Genomic DNA, 16346 nt, shown 5'->3' on the forward strand with positions numbered 1-16346 from the left:
CCGGGGGGGCAGCGGCGAGCCCTGACCGGCAAGCCGCTCGGGCCTCACTTTGGAGCGGGGGGGAAGGCAAGGGGGGAGATCGAGCAGGGGGGTGGAGGAGACGGGGGAGGAACCAGCGGGATAGGGGGGAACTTACCTCCTCCTGCTGCTTTCTCCTCTGCCTCATGTGTGGAGGTCCCCCCCCCGCGAGTATCGCGGGTCCCGCCCCTTGTATATATATATTTTAGAAATGATTTGGAAAATATTTGAACACCTTGTCTTAAAATATTTTATTCATCATGTTAAAATAAAACGTTCCATAATCAATTTTTTTTCTTTTCTTTTTTTCAATTTTTCGGGGAAAAACAAAAAAGGCTTCAGGGAAAAAAGGGGGGGCGTTTTTTTCCCTAATTTTTCTGGTTTTTTTCTGGGCCTTCACATCTCTATTTGGGGGTCGTTTTGATCCTAGTCCCTTGGATTTTCAGAGTTTTATCTTCTCTCCCTGCCTAGCTCACTCCTTTTGAGGTCTAAACAGTCCCGAATTCCAGAAGCACATTGCCTTGGTTATTGCAGGAGAACCTGTGAAGGTACAAAGCAGCAGATTGTGAGATGTAGAAATGAGGATTTGGATTCAGCTTTCCAAGCCAGTCACTGAGACACCAGTATCTTGAAGAAATGCATTCCTGTCTGTAGATCCACTGGTTGTGAACGAGACTCTTACCAATCCATTAACACATATGTATCGCCTTGTACATATCCCTCATGTGGGAGCTTATTCTCAGAACCTATGCACTGAGAGCTGCATGATCTATGGATGTATCAGAATCCAGGTAAGCTTCTTCTGCTCACATGGCTTTCTGGAAAGCTCAGGGTGATGCTGCATTGGCTTTTCCCTCCGTTGTTTTATGAAACCCATGTTGGAACAGAAATTCCCCTCTGCACTGCATGCTGCTTTCACTTTCTTTCTTTCTTTTTAAAATAATATAAGCTTTATTAGAAAAATTCAAACATGGACAAAATATAACAACCAACATATTTCCAATACTAACTAGTTACATGACCCTAAAGAATTTAAAGAACATAGGTAAAGGTAAAGGGTGACTAAACACCAAGGTGCATGGAACGCTGTTACTTTCCCACTGAAGTGGTCCCTATTTATCTACTTGCAATTTTTTGCTTTCGAACTGCTAGGTTGGCAGGAGCTGGAACTAGAGACGGGAGCTCACTCCGTCATGCGGCAACCCGAGTCTTGAACTGCTGAACTACTGACCTTCCACAGCCTGCAATTCAGTGTCTTAACCACTTGAGCCACCGCAGCTCAAGAACATGCAATAGCGCAATAACTAAGCAAATTACTTTGTTCAAGACCCAAACAAAGAAAATTCAGAGATACCTGCTTTCACTTTCTTTGATCATCAGGTTTTATGGTACATTCTGCATAGACTTATGGCCATCCAGGGGTAGCGCCAGGGTATTTGAATGTGGTTTTGAGCTGCACCTTTTCCTCAGTGTTGAGAAAATGTGAAGTGAATGCTAGGGGCAGAATCACTCTCATAAAGAAGCAAGACTTATTTGCCTGTGATGGTCAGTCCACACATCGCACACCAGCAAGCCTGGGTTTGACACAGTGTGCACTCAGCAGACAGTCCTGAGACTCTGCTGTGGATATGAAAGCACTTGTACGATGCATGTGTTTTCATCTGTCTGTCACATTTGCATCTTAAGTGCACACTTTAGAAGCTGAATTTATGCTTTTTAAAAAAAAATCTGTTGTATGGAGAGACTTGCAGACTAGGACAACTGCCCTCCAGTGTATAATATGGCAGACCTCCTGCTGTTTTGCATCTAATGCATCTAATGATGCATAACCAGTTTCTTCCCTCAATACCTGCCGGTGGCTCAGCCAGACACACCAGCGACACGAACTGTTCTTAGTCCAGTCATCCCTTGCAGGTGATTTTTAGCCAGGAACATCTCCCTTCCTTTTTAACGGAGGAAGCATCCTTGCATGTGCATCTTTTGACATCAGTTCCTTCCTTTGATGGCAACAGAGCAGTTCTCATGTGCAGGAATTCTGCATACCGACCAGTGGACATGCACTTCTCTGTATCAAGGTGCTGGAATCTCAGAGCTATGCAGTGCGCAAGAAGGAATCTCAATATATGCAGTGCAGCGAGGGAGAGGATACTAAATCAATTTTTCAAGTTATTGTTTGGGAGATTTTAGTACTTTTTTTTGGCTCCCTCTTCCTATGGGGTTGGGGGGAGTTGTATATGCAACCGATGCGGAGAAGCCATCTGGTGCCATTAGGCAGTAGCGCTGTCAGGCTCTTCTTCTCTCAGCAAAGTCATTGACATAACACCGTTTTCTCCCAATTCAGCAGAGCTCAAGCCGCGATGCCCTCGGCATCCGGTCTCCACAGAGGAGCTGGCAGGCAGCTCCTGCTCCTTCACTGCCTGCCTTGTCACCCTTGCGGTGTTCCAGCTGAGCAAAGGTTTCCAGGGATCACCTGGGGATTGCCCCCAGGTTCTGCGTTTACCTTTGCAGCTTCTCTTCAGTTTAACTGTACGATTTGTGTAAAATTCCTGGAGCTGAACACTTTGGGGGATTTGGAAGCCTCAAAGAAGGCCTGTTTTTTCTTTCTCCTTTGGGGAGGGGGAGGGAAAGGATAGAATGTCAGGAAATCAGTATTTGCAGGAAAAATTACACTGTGCCATCCACAGTACTCTCCATCTTGCCTGGATCTTGCTCCAGCTGAGTTCCCCCCATTTCCAGGTTAATAATGGATTTTCCTGGGACCAAGAGAATGGAGGAAGCCGCCAAATGGCCTCCCTCAAGCCTTCATCCATATCTCATTAACAGCCCCCACCTAAAACCATGTAAGATCTATTGGTTCTAAGTGTGCCATCAGTCTCCGTAAGCTGCTTTGAGGGCAAATTTTGGGCCCAAAAGCACAATAAAAAGACAAACAGAGCACTTTATAGTTGGGACTGCAGTGAAATTAGGCAGGTGGCAACCCGGGGGAGGGCATTGTTCTCCAGTTTCATAATCTTGTTTTATTGCATCATTTGTTGTCTGTATTATAGAGTCACCCTTGCATTCTCTAATTTTATACTTCTGCCTTAATGTTTGAGTCCAGTGGCACCTTCAAGACCACAAAATTTTATTCTGGGTATAAGCTTTCATGTGCACGGACATGTCTTCAGACCCATACACAAAAATTTATACCCAGAATCAGGGCTTTTTTTTCTGAGGGAACCAGAGTTCTGGAACCTCTTTGGCAAAATTCTTCTTAAATGTTCAGAAGTCTGTGAGTTTTCAGTGTACAGACTGAAAACTTCATTTCCCTCTTGAGAGTTCCAGCGCCTCTTTTTCAAAAGAAGAAAAGAAAAAGCCCTGCCCAGAATAAAACTTTATAGGTCTTAAAGGTGGCCACTGGACGCCAACTTTGTTCTGCTGCTTTAGCCCAACACAGCTACCCCACCTGAATCCATCTGCCTTAATGTGGATGTTTTATACTGTTTTTATTACCTGTGTAATCCGCCTTGAGTCACAGGTTCATGGTTGGGTACTTTCCAGGGCCCGTAGCCCAGCAGAGGGCCAAGCATGTGCTAGCAATGCTGGGTCAGTCTCGCTTTTCCTAGTGGAAGGAAGTGCCTGGCAGCAGCAAGAATGCAAGAAGAATCATCGGCAACAAGAATGCAAGAAGAATCACGCACTTTAAAATTGGCTCCGCTCTTCTCCTTCCAGCATAGCTACCTGCAAGGTGACAGAGGAAGGGGGGGGCAAGAGGGCAAAGGGAGGTGTGGTGGGGAGAGGCAGAGGAACAGTGTCGATCAGAGCAGAGAATCGGCTGTGATTGGGAGAAAAGGAAGCTGCAGTGGAGGGGCACCATAAACACACAAGCACACACACACCCATATTGTGCCTTGTTAGTATGACCCTGGTCAGGTCGGACTTGTTTAGCTTCAGACGTTGAGCATCATCATGTGCCTGAAGACCATTCTCTGGGCTTTCTCTTTGTGCTGAATGTAGGGGTCATTGGTACAACTACCGGCAAAACCAGAAGCCTCTTGTCTCCTCACCCTTGCCGTATCTAACGAGTAAAAATGGTGCATGACCTGAAGTGGGATATTTCCTGCCATCATCCAATGAAGTTTGGCTCAGAGATCTGAGCTGCAGCCAGGAATCCTTCAGTTTGACTGGGTGCTGTGAACTAGTTAGGCAATCTTATGTGACCTCTCCTTACCCTCCCCATCTGCACTGGGGATAATACTGACCTACCTTACAAGGTGTCAGTAAAGTTTTTAACACGCTAGTGTATATGAAGTGTTCTGAATGCTTTGTAAAGAAGGTAAAGGTAAAGGTTTCACTTGCTCGAAGACTAGTCGGATCCGACTCTAGGGGGTGGCGCTCATCTCCGTTTCCAAGCCGAAGAGCCAGCGCTGTCTGAAGACGTTTCCATGGTCATGTGGTCGACATGACTAAATACCGAGGCGCACGGAACGTTGTTACCTTCCCACCGAAGCGGTACCTATTTATCTATTTGCAATTTCTTGCTTTCAAACTGCTAGGTTGGCAGGAGCTGGGGCCAGAGACGGGAGCTCACTCCGTCACATGGCTTAAGGGTCTTGAACTGCTGACCTACTGACCTTCCGGTCAGCAGCTCAGTGTCATAACCATAAATGCTAAGTATTGTCATTATTATTAAGTAGTGGAGGGTGAGACTTAGAAATGTGAAGGCCTGGGGAAAGAAAAAAGGGAAATCGAGGGGAGTGGGGAGTTTTTTGGAGGAGGGGTCCAGTGTCCACATGTTTTCAATTTCTGTTGACTTTTTAGGAGAAGAAGAAGAAGAGGAGGAGGAGGAGGAGATTGGATTTATACCCCGCCCTTCACTACCCAAAGGTGTCTCAGAGCGGCTTACAAACTCCTTTCCCTTCCCCTCCCCACAACAGACACCCTGTGAGGTAGGCGGGGCTGAGACAGCTCTGACAGAAACTGCTCTTTTTCAAGAACAGCTGTGCCAGAATTATGGCTTGCCCAAGGTCATCCAGCAGGTGCAAGTGGAGGAGTGGGGAATCAAATCTGGTTCTCCCAGATTAGACTCCGCGCACTTAACCACTACACCAAACTGGCTCTGAACCAAATTGCTATGAACAATTTTCTGTTGTGGAATTAGTGAAATGCTTTTTTAAGACAAGGTGTTATTCACTCAACATGTATAATATAAAGATTTTATATAATAATCTGCAATATTAAAAATGTTCATTCTTGTGTATACTATGTATTGTATATATAGTGTAGACAGGCACCATATTTTCAAAGATATGTTCATGGCTTGTCCTCAGTTCATATATTAAGGGAATGATGATACAGTATTAAATTCTCTGAGCCACAGAGAAAGGCATGGCATAAAAACTTAAATAAATAAAAATAAATTTAAGTGGGTAGTCATGTTGGTCTGAAGCAATAGAACAAAACTTGAATCCATTGGCACCTTTAAGATACTGAAGAAGTGTGCAAAGGCTTATACCCAGAATTACATTTTGTTGGTCTTAAAGGTGCCACTGGACTCAAACTTTGTTCAAAGAAAAATAAAGTTTAACTCTGTATACAAATGTGCTAAGTTAGCATAAGGTGTTCAGTTTGCACCTTGTACATTCACTCTCTCATATTGGGTATACCTTGGCAATTTTTTTTTCATATGTAATTCTTAATTTCTATAAAAATGTGAAATAGTATAATTTTACATGCTAAGCACATGGTTCATTTTATGTTGTTAAAGCTATAAACTAGGTTTGATGAGAAAACCATTCCATATATTTTAATGTTTCCAAAATTTCCATTTGGGGGAGGGAAATGGGAACTTTTCCACGATGCCTTCAAAATTCCCAGAGGTTTTGTCTCCAGAGGAGACACAGGTTTTAATGACATCAGATATTTTTACATATTGAGCAATGGGCAGGGGAGGAATACACAGCGCTTCTGTTTTTGGCGGCAGCCACATATCTCTTCCAGCTCCCCACATTGTGTGAAATTTTACCCAACATTTTCATGGACTTTCATAAGTTCTTTTCTTCCCTTAAAAAAAAACCCTCTTAATCCTCTTCGCTATAGAAGGCACTTAGGATAGTTTTAGTGGCCCCTCGCTGTAGCTGCTGTAACTAGGCCTCTTGAAATCTCTCAGAATGGGCCACTTCCTCCTCTGCTGGTCCCACCTCAATTTTGCCATGAGCGTTCTAGTATGTTCCACAGGATTAGGTGGGGGAGAGAATCAGATGCTCTGCAAAAGCCACGGGAAGTCTTCTGAGCCAATCCCACTCCTCCCTGCCCGCCTTCATTCTACACCTGGGAGGCCAACGGGATTTGGCAGCCGAATCCACAGTTGTGTTGTTTGAATTCCGACTCACTGGCCTCCTATTTCTTCTGCCTTGTTTCCCATTGTCAGCGCTGGCAGCCTTCCAGTTTGATTTTTTTTTTTACCGCTAATTGCCTTGCACGTTGCCTTACCAAAATGAATCAAATCAAAATGCTTTTCCTCGAGCATTAGATAAAGCAAGGGAAGGGTTTCTGGGTAATGAGCAGATGCTGCTAATGCAGGGGCCGTGGGGGCCTTGCCAGGGCTCCATCTGCTCCGTGCTTGCCTGGCTCTGGCACAGAGCCACGGCTTTGTGGGGGGACTGTTTGCTTTAACCCACTGCCCTCTCCAGTTCTGATTTACGCCATGGAAAGTTTTCGTGTCACAGCAGGAGATGCAAGAGGAAGTCAGGGCCCCTGTTTGTGCCTGCGCTCATGCGAACAAAGACAGGACTCTTCATGTTCTTGTGAGGGTTACTAGGGAGAAGGTAGGATGCTGCTGTCTTAGCAACCATGCATGGACATGATGGCTTAAAGAGGAGTCTGGGTACATGATAGCTGGAGTAATAATACTGGTGACCTGCCTTCCTTGCCAGGAATAGAAGCTCCTGCTCAAAGCATCCTAGGATACAAGTTTCATGGCAATATAATAATGAGAAGAAGCAGGACCCGCGATACTCGTGGGGGGGGACTATTCCTAAAGGCTCCCGGTCTGCTGAAGCAGCTCTGCAGGTAAGCCTTCTCTCCCCCCCCGGACCGCTGATTCCCCCCCCCCTTGCGGGCACTGGCAGGAAGGCCTGAGTGCCTCCAGGGAACACTCTTACTTCGGAAGGATTTAAATATCCCCCGTACAGTTTTTAAAACTTTTTAGATTTTTCTGCACACCTGGGGACTGCCCCAAGTGTGCAGGAAAGTCTCCCCGCCTCCCAAGTGCCCCCGATGTGCGGATTTAGATATCCGCACAGAGGGGGCAACTTGGCTATTAGATATATAGATAATGATGATAATACCAGCAGCATTTATATGGCCCTTTGAGTATTTAAAGTGCTTCCACATTATCTTGAGATCCATAGTAGTGTAGGGGTTAGAGGGTTGAATGACAACTGGAAAATACCTGGCAGCAGATCCCAACTAAGATATGAAGCTTGCTGAATTACTGGGAGCCAGTTGCTTTCCATCAGCCAACCTCACAGGGCTATGAGGGGTACCATGTATGTTATCTCGGGAAGGGCAAGATACAAATGAAATAATATTGTAATAGTTACAATGGGCCTGCAAAGTAGGCCATTTGATTCACCCCCATATTGGCCAAAGCAGAGAGAGTTTGGCTTGCCTAGAACCAGTTTAGTTTGTGGCAGAAGTGAGATTTAAACTGAGGACCCCTGTGGCCTTAGTGAAGTCACTACACTACAGCAGCATTCCACAGGCAGAGGGGTGGTTGAGGCAAAGTGCAGCATTGAAAAGCTTCAAGTTTTATCAGGGAAACAGTCACCTTTGGGGACAGAGTACATAAACAACATGAAAACCATGCCGAAACCATATTTTTACATCCACATAACTCTGTTCTATACAACCGTGTTTTTTTTTCTTCCTGCATGAAACTGTCTTGTCTTCTTCTCCTTGGCAACAGAAACGAACTGGTGCTCTTCTCTAGAAAAGCGACGTCCTTTACAGGTGTCCAGAACATGGTTAACAAATGATCTTGGGTGGGATCCAGACTAAATTTTTTACCAGCAGAATGGAACTTTTGTACCTCTTCCCTCCAATTGCAGCCCACTGATCTTCATGAATTGCTACTGTTGTGGGGGGGGGGGAGCTGAGGAGCGACATGAGGGGGTGAGCAGAAAGGGTGAAGGCTTGATTTAATGTGGAGCTAGTCAGCCCTTTCCCGTGCAGGCTTGCACGGGTTCAGGGTCTCTTTTGAACAGTGCTTAGCATGACCGCACAATTTCTGCAAGTGGTACAGATGTCTGGTGGGCAAACGAAGCGCGCATAATTGTTTTGCATGGGTTACGGTGCAGTTTAAATGAGACACTGAGCCCATGCAAAGTTGTAAAGGGGAAGCTGTTCGTTTTGACAGAGTCTCATTTAAGTTATACCCCGTTGCCCATACTTGGATCCAGCGTGCCTCGTCATTATCTGTAAAGGCCTCTGTGGTCTTGCTTCCGCTTATCTTGTATTTATTTAAATTTTATTTGCTTCATTTATATCCTGCCTTTCTCTCCAGTGAACTCAAAGCAGCTTACGCCGTTCCCCTCGCCTCCGTTTTATCGTCACAACCAGTGGATGAGATACACTAGGCTGAGAGCGTGTGACCGGCCTAAGATCACCCAGGAAGCTTCTGTGGCAGTCAGAGGATTCGAACCTAAGTCTCCCAGATCCCAGCCCAGTACTCTGACCCCTACACCACACAGGCTTTCTTATCTTCCTGCTGTTCTGTCTCAGAACAACCCTTCCAATGACCTTCGCTTGGCCAGCTCCACCACCTTCAACCATTCAAACATCTCTTCCTCCTTTAGACAACTCTCCTTTGCTGCTCCTTATGCCTGGAATGGCCTCCTACAACTTCTGTGTGATGCTGCCTCTTCCTTCTGACCTTCTCTGTAAATCCTTTGGCACAGGCCTCCATCTCTACTGAAACTAACCCTAAGCACCCATACCTGGAAATGAATGCATATTCTTGCCTGGTTTATTCTTATCTTCCTTTCCCTTTGCTGTCTCCCTGTTGTCAGATTTGTACTGTAAGCTCCTTAGGGCAGGGACCTGGCTCCTTGTGCTCTGTAAAGCACCGAGAAGAAGAAAAGAGATTGGATTTATACCCCACCCTTCACTACCCGAAAGAGTCTCAGAGCGGCTTACAATCTCCTTTCCCTTCCCCTCTCCACAACAGACACCCTGTGAGGAAGGTGGGGCTGAGAGAGCACTTTCGAGAACTGCTCGAACAGCTCTGAAAGAACTTGTAACTGACCCAAGGTCACACCAGCAGCTGCATGTGGAGGAGTGGGGGATCAAACCCAGTTCTCCCAGATTAGAGTTCGTGCTCCCAACCACTACACCAAACTGAGCACTTTGATTCCCCTGTACAAATAATATTTACTTATTTGCATATTTATACCACGCCTTTCCCCCCACTGGGACACAAAGTAGGGTATAACAACATTCTCTTCTCCTCTGTCTTGTCACAACAACAACCCTTTAATGAAAGTTATGCTGAGGGAGAGAGCAGCTTCTGTGGCAATAAGGGATTCAAACCTCCAGGATCCTGGTCTAACACTCTGTCCACTTCACCAGTACATAATGATGATAAACATGGGGAAATGATTCCTTATTTATCCCAAGGAAGCTTTGACAGTGTCCTCCTTCCCCATTAAATCTTTGGACATCCATGTGAGTTGGCTAGGTGTGGACAGAAGGATGAGTGGTCCAAGTTCACTTGGTGGGTTTTAACTGTGTAGGTAGGGTCTCAACCCCACTTTCAAGGTGTAGATTGGCTAAAAGCCGATTCAAGTAAGCTAAAATGTTGGTTCTGTCATTCATATGATACGTATTTTATTTGTACCCCACCTTAGTGGGAGCACCAGAACAGTGGGAGAACTTGAACAGTTTGCATTATTCTTCTTTTATCTCTAAGTTTTTTTATCCTCATAATAACCCTGGGAGGTAAGTTAGGCTGAGAACGCATGATAGGTCTATGGTCACCCAGCAAGTTTCCATGCCAGTGTGAGGATTCCAACCTGGGTTTTCCAGATCCTAGTGTGACCATGATACTGCACGGGGGCTTTTGGGCCTGCATTCTGGATTTTAAGTGGCTGGTTTCCTGTAGAAAGGAGGCCTCAATCTATTGTTCACAACACTCTTCTAAAAGTGTTAACTTGTTTTCAGAGTGCCTGAGTTGGCAGCAGCTGCCCTATCTTCTTTTTTTCTCGTTCTGAAACCAGTTTAGCTGTTATTTACCTTTCAAACAATTAATGTAATTACTGCAATGGCTCGAAGTAAATTTAGGAAACTCTGCTCCGAGTGCCTTACGACTCCACCGGGGCAGTTTTAGTTGGGACTTCTGCTTTTTGATGGAAGCCTAATTGCAGTTTTGGCTCTGCTCACTCGGAGAGGCGGCTAATTGTTTAGGCAAATAGCAGATTAATTTAAATATGCATCGCTAATAAAAACCAAAATGGTCTCTCTTACGGTTTTTGCTCCCAGGATGAGGAACATAAATATTCCAAGGGAGTGCCATCAGATAGCTCTTAAGACTGCTGGTGGGTTTTTTTCACACAATACCAGTGCTTTCCAGGCGCTGAAATAATTTTTCTTTCCCCCCTTTTCTTTTCTTTTTTGCAAAAGTGCACATAAATATCCGCTTAAATTCATTTTGATGCTGTTTCATTGCCACACTTTTTCTTTGTGTCCTTTGGGATGCAAGAGACACATTTGGAAGCCGCGTGGCTCCCTGTTGGGACGTCATATAACTTTTCAGGAATAACTCCACAGTTCAGGGGGAGAAATGGCTTTTCCAGATCTACTTTCTTGACATTCTGTACTGGAGTGACACAAAAGAGGGAAGCCAGGCACCTCACCACTGTACCAGAATCCATTGCTGGACAAGAGCCCCTGCCTTCATCGACAGGGTCATTGAAGGGAGAGAAGAAAGCAGCCAGGCATCTATGCCCTATTGTTGGTCCTCCATAGTACCTGGTTGGTCTCTGTCTGAGAGAGGATGCTGGACTAGATGGACTACTGGGTCTGACCCAGCAGGGCTCTTCTTATGTTCTTACTTCTTTGTGGTCTCTGGATCCATCTCCAGCTAAGGATGTCTTCCTCCAGCTTCCATCGATGAGGCTACAGGGGGAGGGCAGGAAGCGACCATTGTGCCTGACTCCTTCTCAGCTGAGATTCCCGCCCCCTCCCTAAGGAGTGAGTTTGAGATTGGATCCAGCCAGCTTTTCTGCTTGTGAAAAGGGAAGGGGGGGGGTCCTCTTTGACTATTCCTGGGCACTGGCAAAAGCCACGTGGAAAGGGGGCGGTGGTAAAGAGGAGACATGGGGGCAATTCAGCAACAAAGCTGGCTGAATCCAACCCTTTGATTGCCATTTGTATGGGTTTTTGATTTCCACAAGCCTCTTCTGAATGGCTGAAAAGTAGGATAAAAACATAGCAAGACAGCCAGAGCACTCAGCGTTATGACAAGTGAGTGGCTGCTGGCCAAAGCAGTGTCCTTGGACCTCCTCTCTCTTCTCTGATGCTTGAATAATCTTTTGTTGCTTATGGCCGTCATTGATTGCGACAAATAATAGGCAGACATACAAATATGCAAGACATTTTGTGGAACGATTTTAAAAGTGCAGAATAAAGACATCCTTCCAAGGGAGGCAGAAGGTTTTCACTTGTGATTCTGAATTAGCTTGCACAGTTTATGGTTGTGGTCCAGAGATGTTCATGTCAACTCTGTTTGCCTGCCACTGCAAATGCTCTTATTCTATAGGAGGTGAAATTGGCTCAGCTCCCAGTAAGGCAGCAACAACGCAGAAAGAAATTTCTATTGAGGGGACGTTAAAAAGTGAACAGTATTAATTTAGAGATTTATACCCTGCTTTTCTCCCCAATAGGAGCTGCGGTGGCTCAAGTGGTTAAGACGCTGAACTGCAGGCTGTAGAAGGTCAGTAGTTCAGCAGTTCAAGACCCGGGTGCCGCAAGACGGGGTGAGCTCCTGTCTCTAGTTCCAGCTCCTGCCAACCTAGCAGTTTGAAAGCAAGAAATTGCAAGTAGATAAATAGGGACCACTTCGGTGGGAAGGTAACAGCGTTCCGTGCGCCTTGGTGTTTAGTCAGACCGGCCACATGACCACGGAAACGTCTTCGGACAGCGCTGGCTCTTCGGCTTTGAAACAGAGATGAGCACCGCAACCCTAGAGTCGGATTTGACTGGCTTTTGAGCAAGGGAACCTTTACCTTTACCTTTCTTCCCAATAGGGACTCAAAGCGGCTTATAACAGCATCCTTCCGTCCTTTTTGTCCTCTCTGTAGCTCTATGAGGCAGAATTGTAAGGACCCCGCCCCCTCCTCCAACCGAGACCCCTTTGGTCAGTGGGACCCCCCTCTTATTTTGGACTTAAAGTTGGCACCCCTTTTTAGAGCCTATGTCCTGGGGGCCCTGGAACCAGAGGAGTCTCGTAAAGGCACCTGGGTGCAGCGATGAAGGCCCCGGAAAGAGGTAGGGCATGCTAGCATCACAAACTGATTCAGCACGATCTCCCCCAGTTCAGGGTTCTCAATAACAATAAGACTTCACTTCATTCTCAACAACAAAAGACTTTTCGGCAGTGGAATATCCTGGCATATCCCAGAGATGTCTGCCCAGCCCAAGGAAGTTACTATTTCATTAACCACTCCCCAGTTCTTTCCCTTTTTTCCCACTCAATCAAGAAGGGCCCTCCAGTCATTAATTTACGCTCCATCCTGTTTCAGGAGCTGTGGTGTGTTTCTCTGCCCCCCCCCGCTCCAGTTTGCTGGCTGCTGCTTGTAAGGTGGGGCAAACACAGTGCGATGATGACATGTCATGAGTTTCGGATGAGTACGTAATGACCTGAAATGAAGGGCAGTAGGGAGAAAGGGGAGGATGAGCCATAGGCTACTTATTTTCAGTAGCCAACATAACAGGTGGTCCACCCTTAGGGGAGAGGTGGTGAATATCCTGCTCTTCGTACAGATTTAAAGTAAAAATCTGTGCCAAAATAATCCTATGCCAAGGAATTGCATGGCCTGTGTATATCATGCAGACTGAGCAAATCTGCATTGATGTATTTGTTTTGCACGGCATTGTGTTCTGCTTCTGCAAGTCATGGGCAAGCAGCTTTGGGCAAGGAACTGGAAATCTTCTTCATTGGCCCCTCTGGCTTGGATTCCACACAAGCATTATCCATGGCAGCCATAAGGACTGGAAGCTTGATTATTTCAAACAGAAAATGATTCTCAGGAAGCTGTGAACCCTTGAGCCTGTGTCATATCCTCTCCTCCATACAATCCAGGCATAAGCATGGCATTGGCTGCATCCTTGTTTCAGGCTTGATAGGGGTAGTAACATGGGCACTGTGGGAACAGTGTGGTGTCTTTTTAATCCTAGGCTTGCATCTCTCAGCTCACTGTAGGAATTCAGCTCTGCGAAGCAGATAGGCCCTGGCGATTTTCAAGGCTGTTCCTTTATTCTTTTATTCTTTATTATTTGCTCCTTTCCCCCACAACGCAAGTGCTGTAATCTAACACCTACAGCAATTACACTGTGAGCCTGTCAGCTTCTAACACCAAAAGCTGCCAAGACTGGGTCTGAAGATCTTGAATGCCATCTCCATAATACCTTTTATTAGAACTGACCCAATGACACACAACAGTATGCGAGCTTTCGATTTCACTAGAACCCTTCATCAGGCTGGATATTATTAAAGATGCTTGAAAAGATCTTGACCTGGTTGTCTCCTCCGTTTTTTAAATTTTGTAACACTTGGCCAGAAGAAGAGTTCTGATGAGCTCTGAAGCTTGCACCATACCTAGGGGTCATTTTGAGTGGCCCTGATAAAAGTATTACATGGGTGTTGCTTTTAGTCCTTTATTCTTTTCTCCCCCGCCATATTTCCCCTCATTTTTCTTCTCGCTCTTCCCCCTCCTTTGAGTATAAGAGCTTGGTGTAAAATATCGCACCTCTGCCTGCCAACTGCATAGCGCAGGCGGAAGTTATACATATGGAAGTTTGCAGATCACCTGGGATGCATTCTTTCACATAGTTACAGTGGAACGGGTGAGTCCTGCTGTGTTCAGCAACAGGGCCTACTTGCAAGCGGATTTTGATGGAAAGTATGATATTTCCTTTTTTTCACCTTTTGATCACAACCCCCCCCCCTCTCTGAATTTCCTGAACAATCTTTGCTGTGTCGGTTAGGCAAACTCCTATCACTGCAAGCATTAATTTCGCAGATAATCACATACAGCTCACATTCCCTTAAAGTAGAAGCATCACAACCTCTCAGCCAACTTTTGTGTGTGTTTAGTTATTTACTAAAACTTATGGGCTGCTTTCCAGCCATTTTACAGCAATGTGCAGGCTAAATACAAATCGAGATCATTAAAAAAAACCCTTTAAAGATCACAAAATAGTGATTCCAGCCACTAGCAATCACAACCTAATTAAAAAGATTCTTGCGAATAAGCTGCCCTCAAGCTGGTTTTCGAGAGGAATGGTATGTAAATCTGCTAAATAAATGAGGACATTTTCAGACTCTTGAAAGGAGGATTTCTGTGGAAGGGCACCTACAAGGGCCTCCGCCTTTGCATGACAGCACCCAAAACAGGGCCTCAGTTGTTCGATCTGGAACAGGGATGTCGGCAGGTGTGGTGCTGCTTCTTGTGGCAGCAAATTCCACATGTTGATTTTTGTTGTTGTTTCATGAAGAGCTTTTTCTTTTCATGTGTCCTGAAGTTATTGCCAATCAGTTTCATTGGATAGTTCAGAGTTCTGCTGGACACTCTTACTACTCTGTGACAGCCATCTTTGATTTGATAGAACTGGCTCTGCCTCAAACTGGTCTTGTGTTAAGCAGCTTAAGTAAGACATTTCTGTTCTCACTCTTTGTTTTGCGACATGCAGGAGTGGTCAAGGTGTGGAGCCTGATGATTGGTCGGGAGCCCATCCATCATTACCAACACAATCAGAAGATACAAGCCATGGCCCTTTCCCCCGAGGGGGCAACTATAGCAACTGCATCCGCCTTCCAGGTCAAAGTGGAAAGTGCTAACGACAAGGGGTACTGGGAGACAGTGGCAGACTTTGAAATCCAGAAACTGGTGAGTTTCTCAGGCGGATGGGACATGTAAGGACGCCAGACTAGCTGCCTTGAGCATTATGGAAAGGAGGATATGAGTATTTTAAACTAATAAATTTTACAAAAACAACATAACATAAGCATAAGAAGATCTATGATGGATTAGACCAAAGGCTCATGGCCAAGCCTCCCTTCCTCTCCAACGTGATCATGGTGGTGGGATGATGATGATGATGGTGCTGGACGAAGGTGGACTAGTTCCCAAACTAAGCAGCACAACATGGGGAGCAGATGCGGGGCGGTATTTCAGGATGTGCTTTGCAGCCTGTGGAGATCAGTGTGGGTGGGAACTCCCTCTCCCTCCCCCTCCACCATACTCCCAACATATTATCTGGGATTGTACTTTGGTTATTTCTTGGATAACCAATTAACAAATCTGTGCGTGTCTCTCTCTCCCCAATCCCCAGCCTGTTCTACCATCAAGGATTTCAGATGCTCTTAAAGTTCAGTTTCTAACATTCTGCTTTTATGGGAGGATTTTGAGTATGTTCAGATTTTTTTTGTCATTAAGGTTTTTTTCATGTATCCCTGGTAAAAGGTAAAAGTTTCCCTTGCTCGAAAGCCAGTCAAGTCCAACTCTAGGGTTGCGGTGCTCATCTCAGTTTCAAAGCCGAAGAGCCAGCGCTGTCCGAAGACGTTTCCGTGGTCATGTGGCCGGCATGACTAAACACCAAGGTGCACGGAATGCTGTTACCTTCCCACCGAAGTGGTACCTATTTATCTACTTGCAATTTCTTGCTTTCGAATTGTTAGGTTGGCAGGAACTGGAACTAGAGACGGGAACTCACTCCGTCATGCGGCACCCTGGGTCTTGAACTGCTAAACTACTGACCTTCCACAGCCTGCAGTTCAGCGTCTTAACCACTTGAGCCACCACAGCTAGATATGGATGAACAACTTGTCTTTGAGTGACCCTGTTTCACTGCCCTGCTGGTCAACATAAGACCCCGCCCCCAGTTTACTATCAGAGGGATTTATTAAGAAGAAAATGCCATGATAAGCAATTAGAGGAAAACAAGAGGGGACCCGCAACAAAATGTTGCATAATGTGTTGTGACTCCCTGAGCTAGGACAAAAATCTGTGAGCTGGAGGCTAAAAAGCTGTAGCTAGCTCACACTAACTCAGCTTAGAGGGAACACTGGT

General features: G+C 45.7%; 1 protein-coding gene across 1 annotated transcript in view; it reads left to right on the forward strand.

The window, feature by feature from the left end:
- FBXW8 (F-box and WD repeat domain containing 8) overlaps positions 1-16346 on the forward strand; it is a 113514-nt gene that overhangs the window by 55142 nt on the left and 42026 nt on the right. Inside the window, exon 6 of the mRNA XM_015413428.1 lies at positions 14968-15164. Within this exon, the coding sequence (XP_015268914.1) occupies positions 14968-15164 (197 nt within the window). The remainder of the gene's footprint in view (positions 1-14967; positions 15165-16346) is intronic.

This window comes from Gekko japonicus, unplaced genomic scaffold (assembly GCF_001447785.1).
Source record: "Gekko japonicus isolate JY-2015 unplaced genomic scaffold, Gekko_japonicus_V1.1 scaffold85, whole genome shotgun sequence".
In the NCBI taxonomy this organism is placed as follows: domain Eukaryota; kingdom Metazoa; phylum Chordata; class Lepidosauria; order Squamata; family Gekkonidae; genus Gekko; species Gekko japonicus.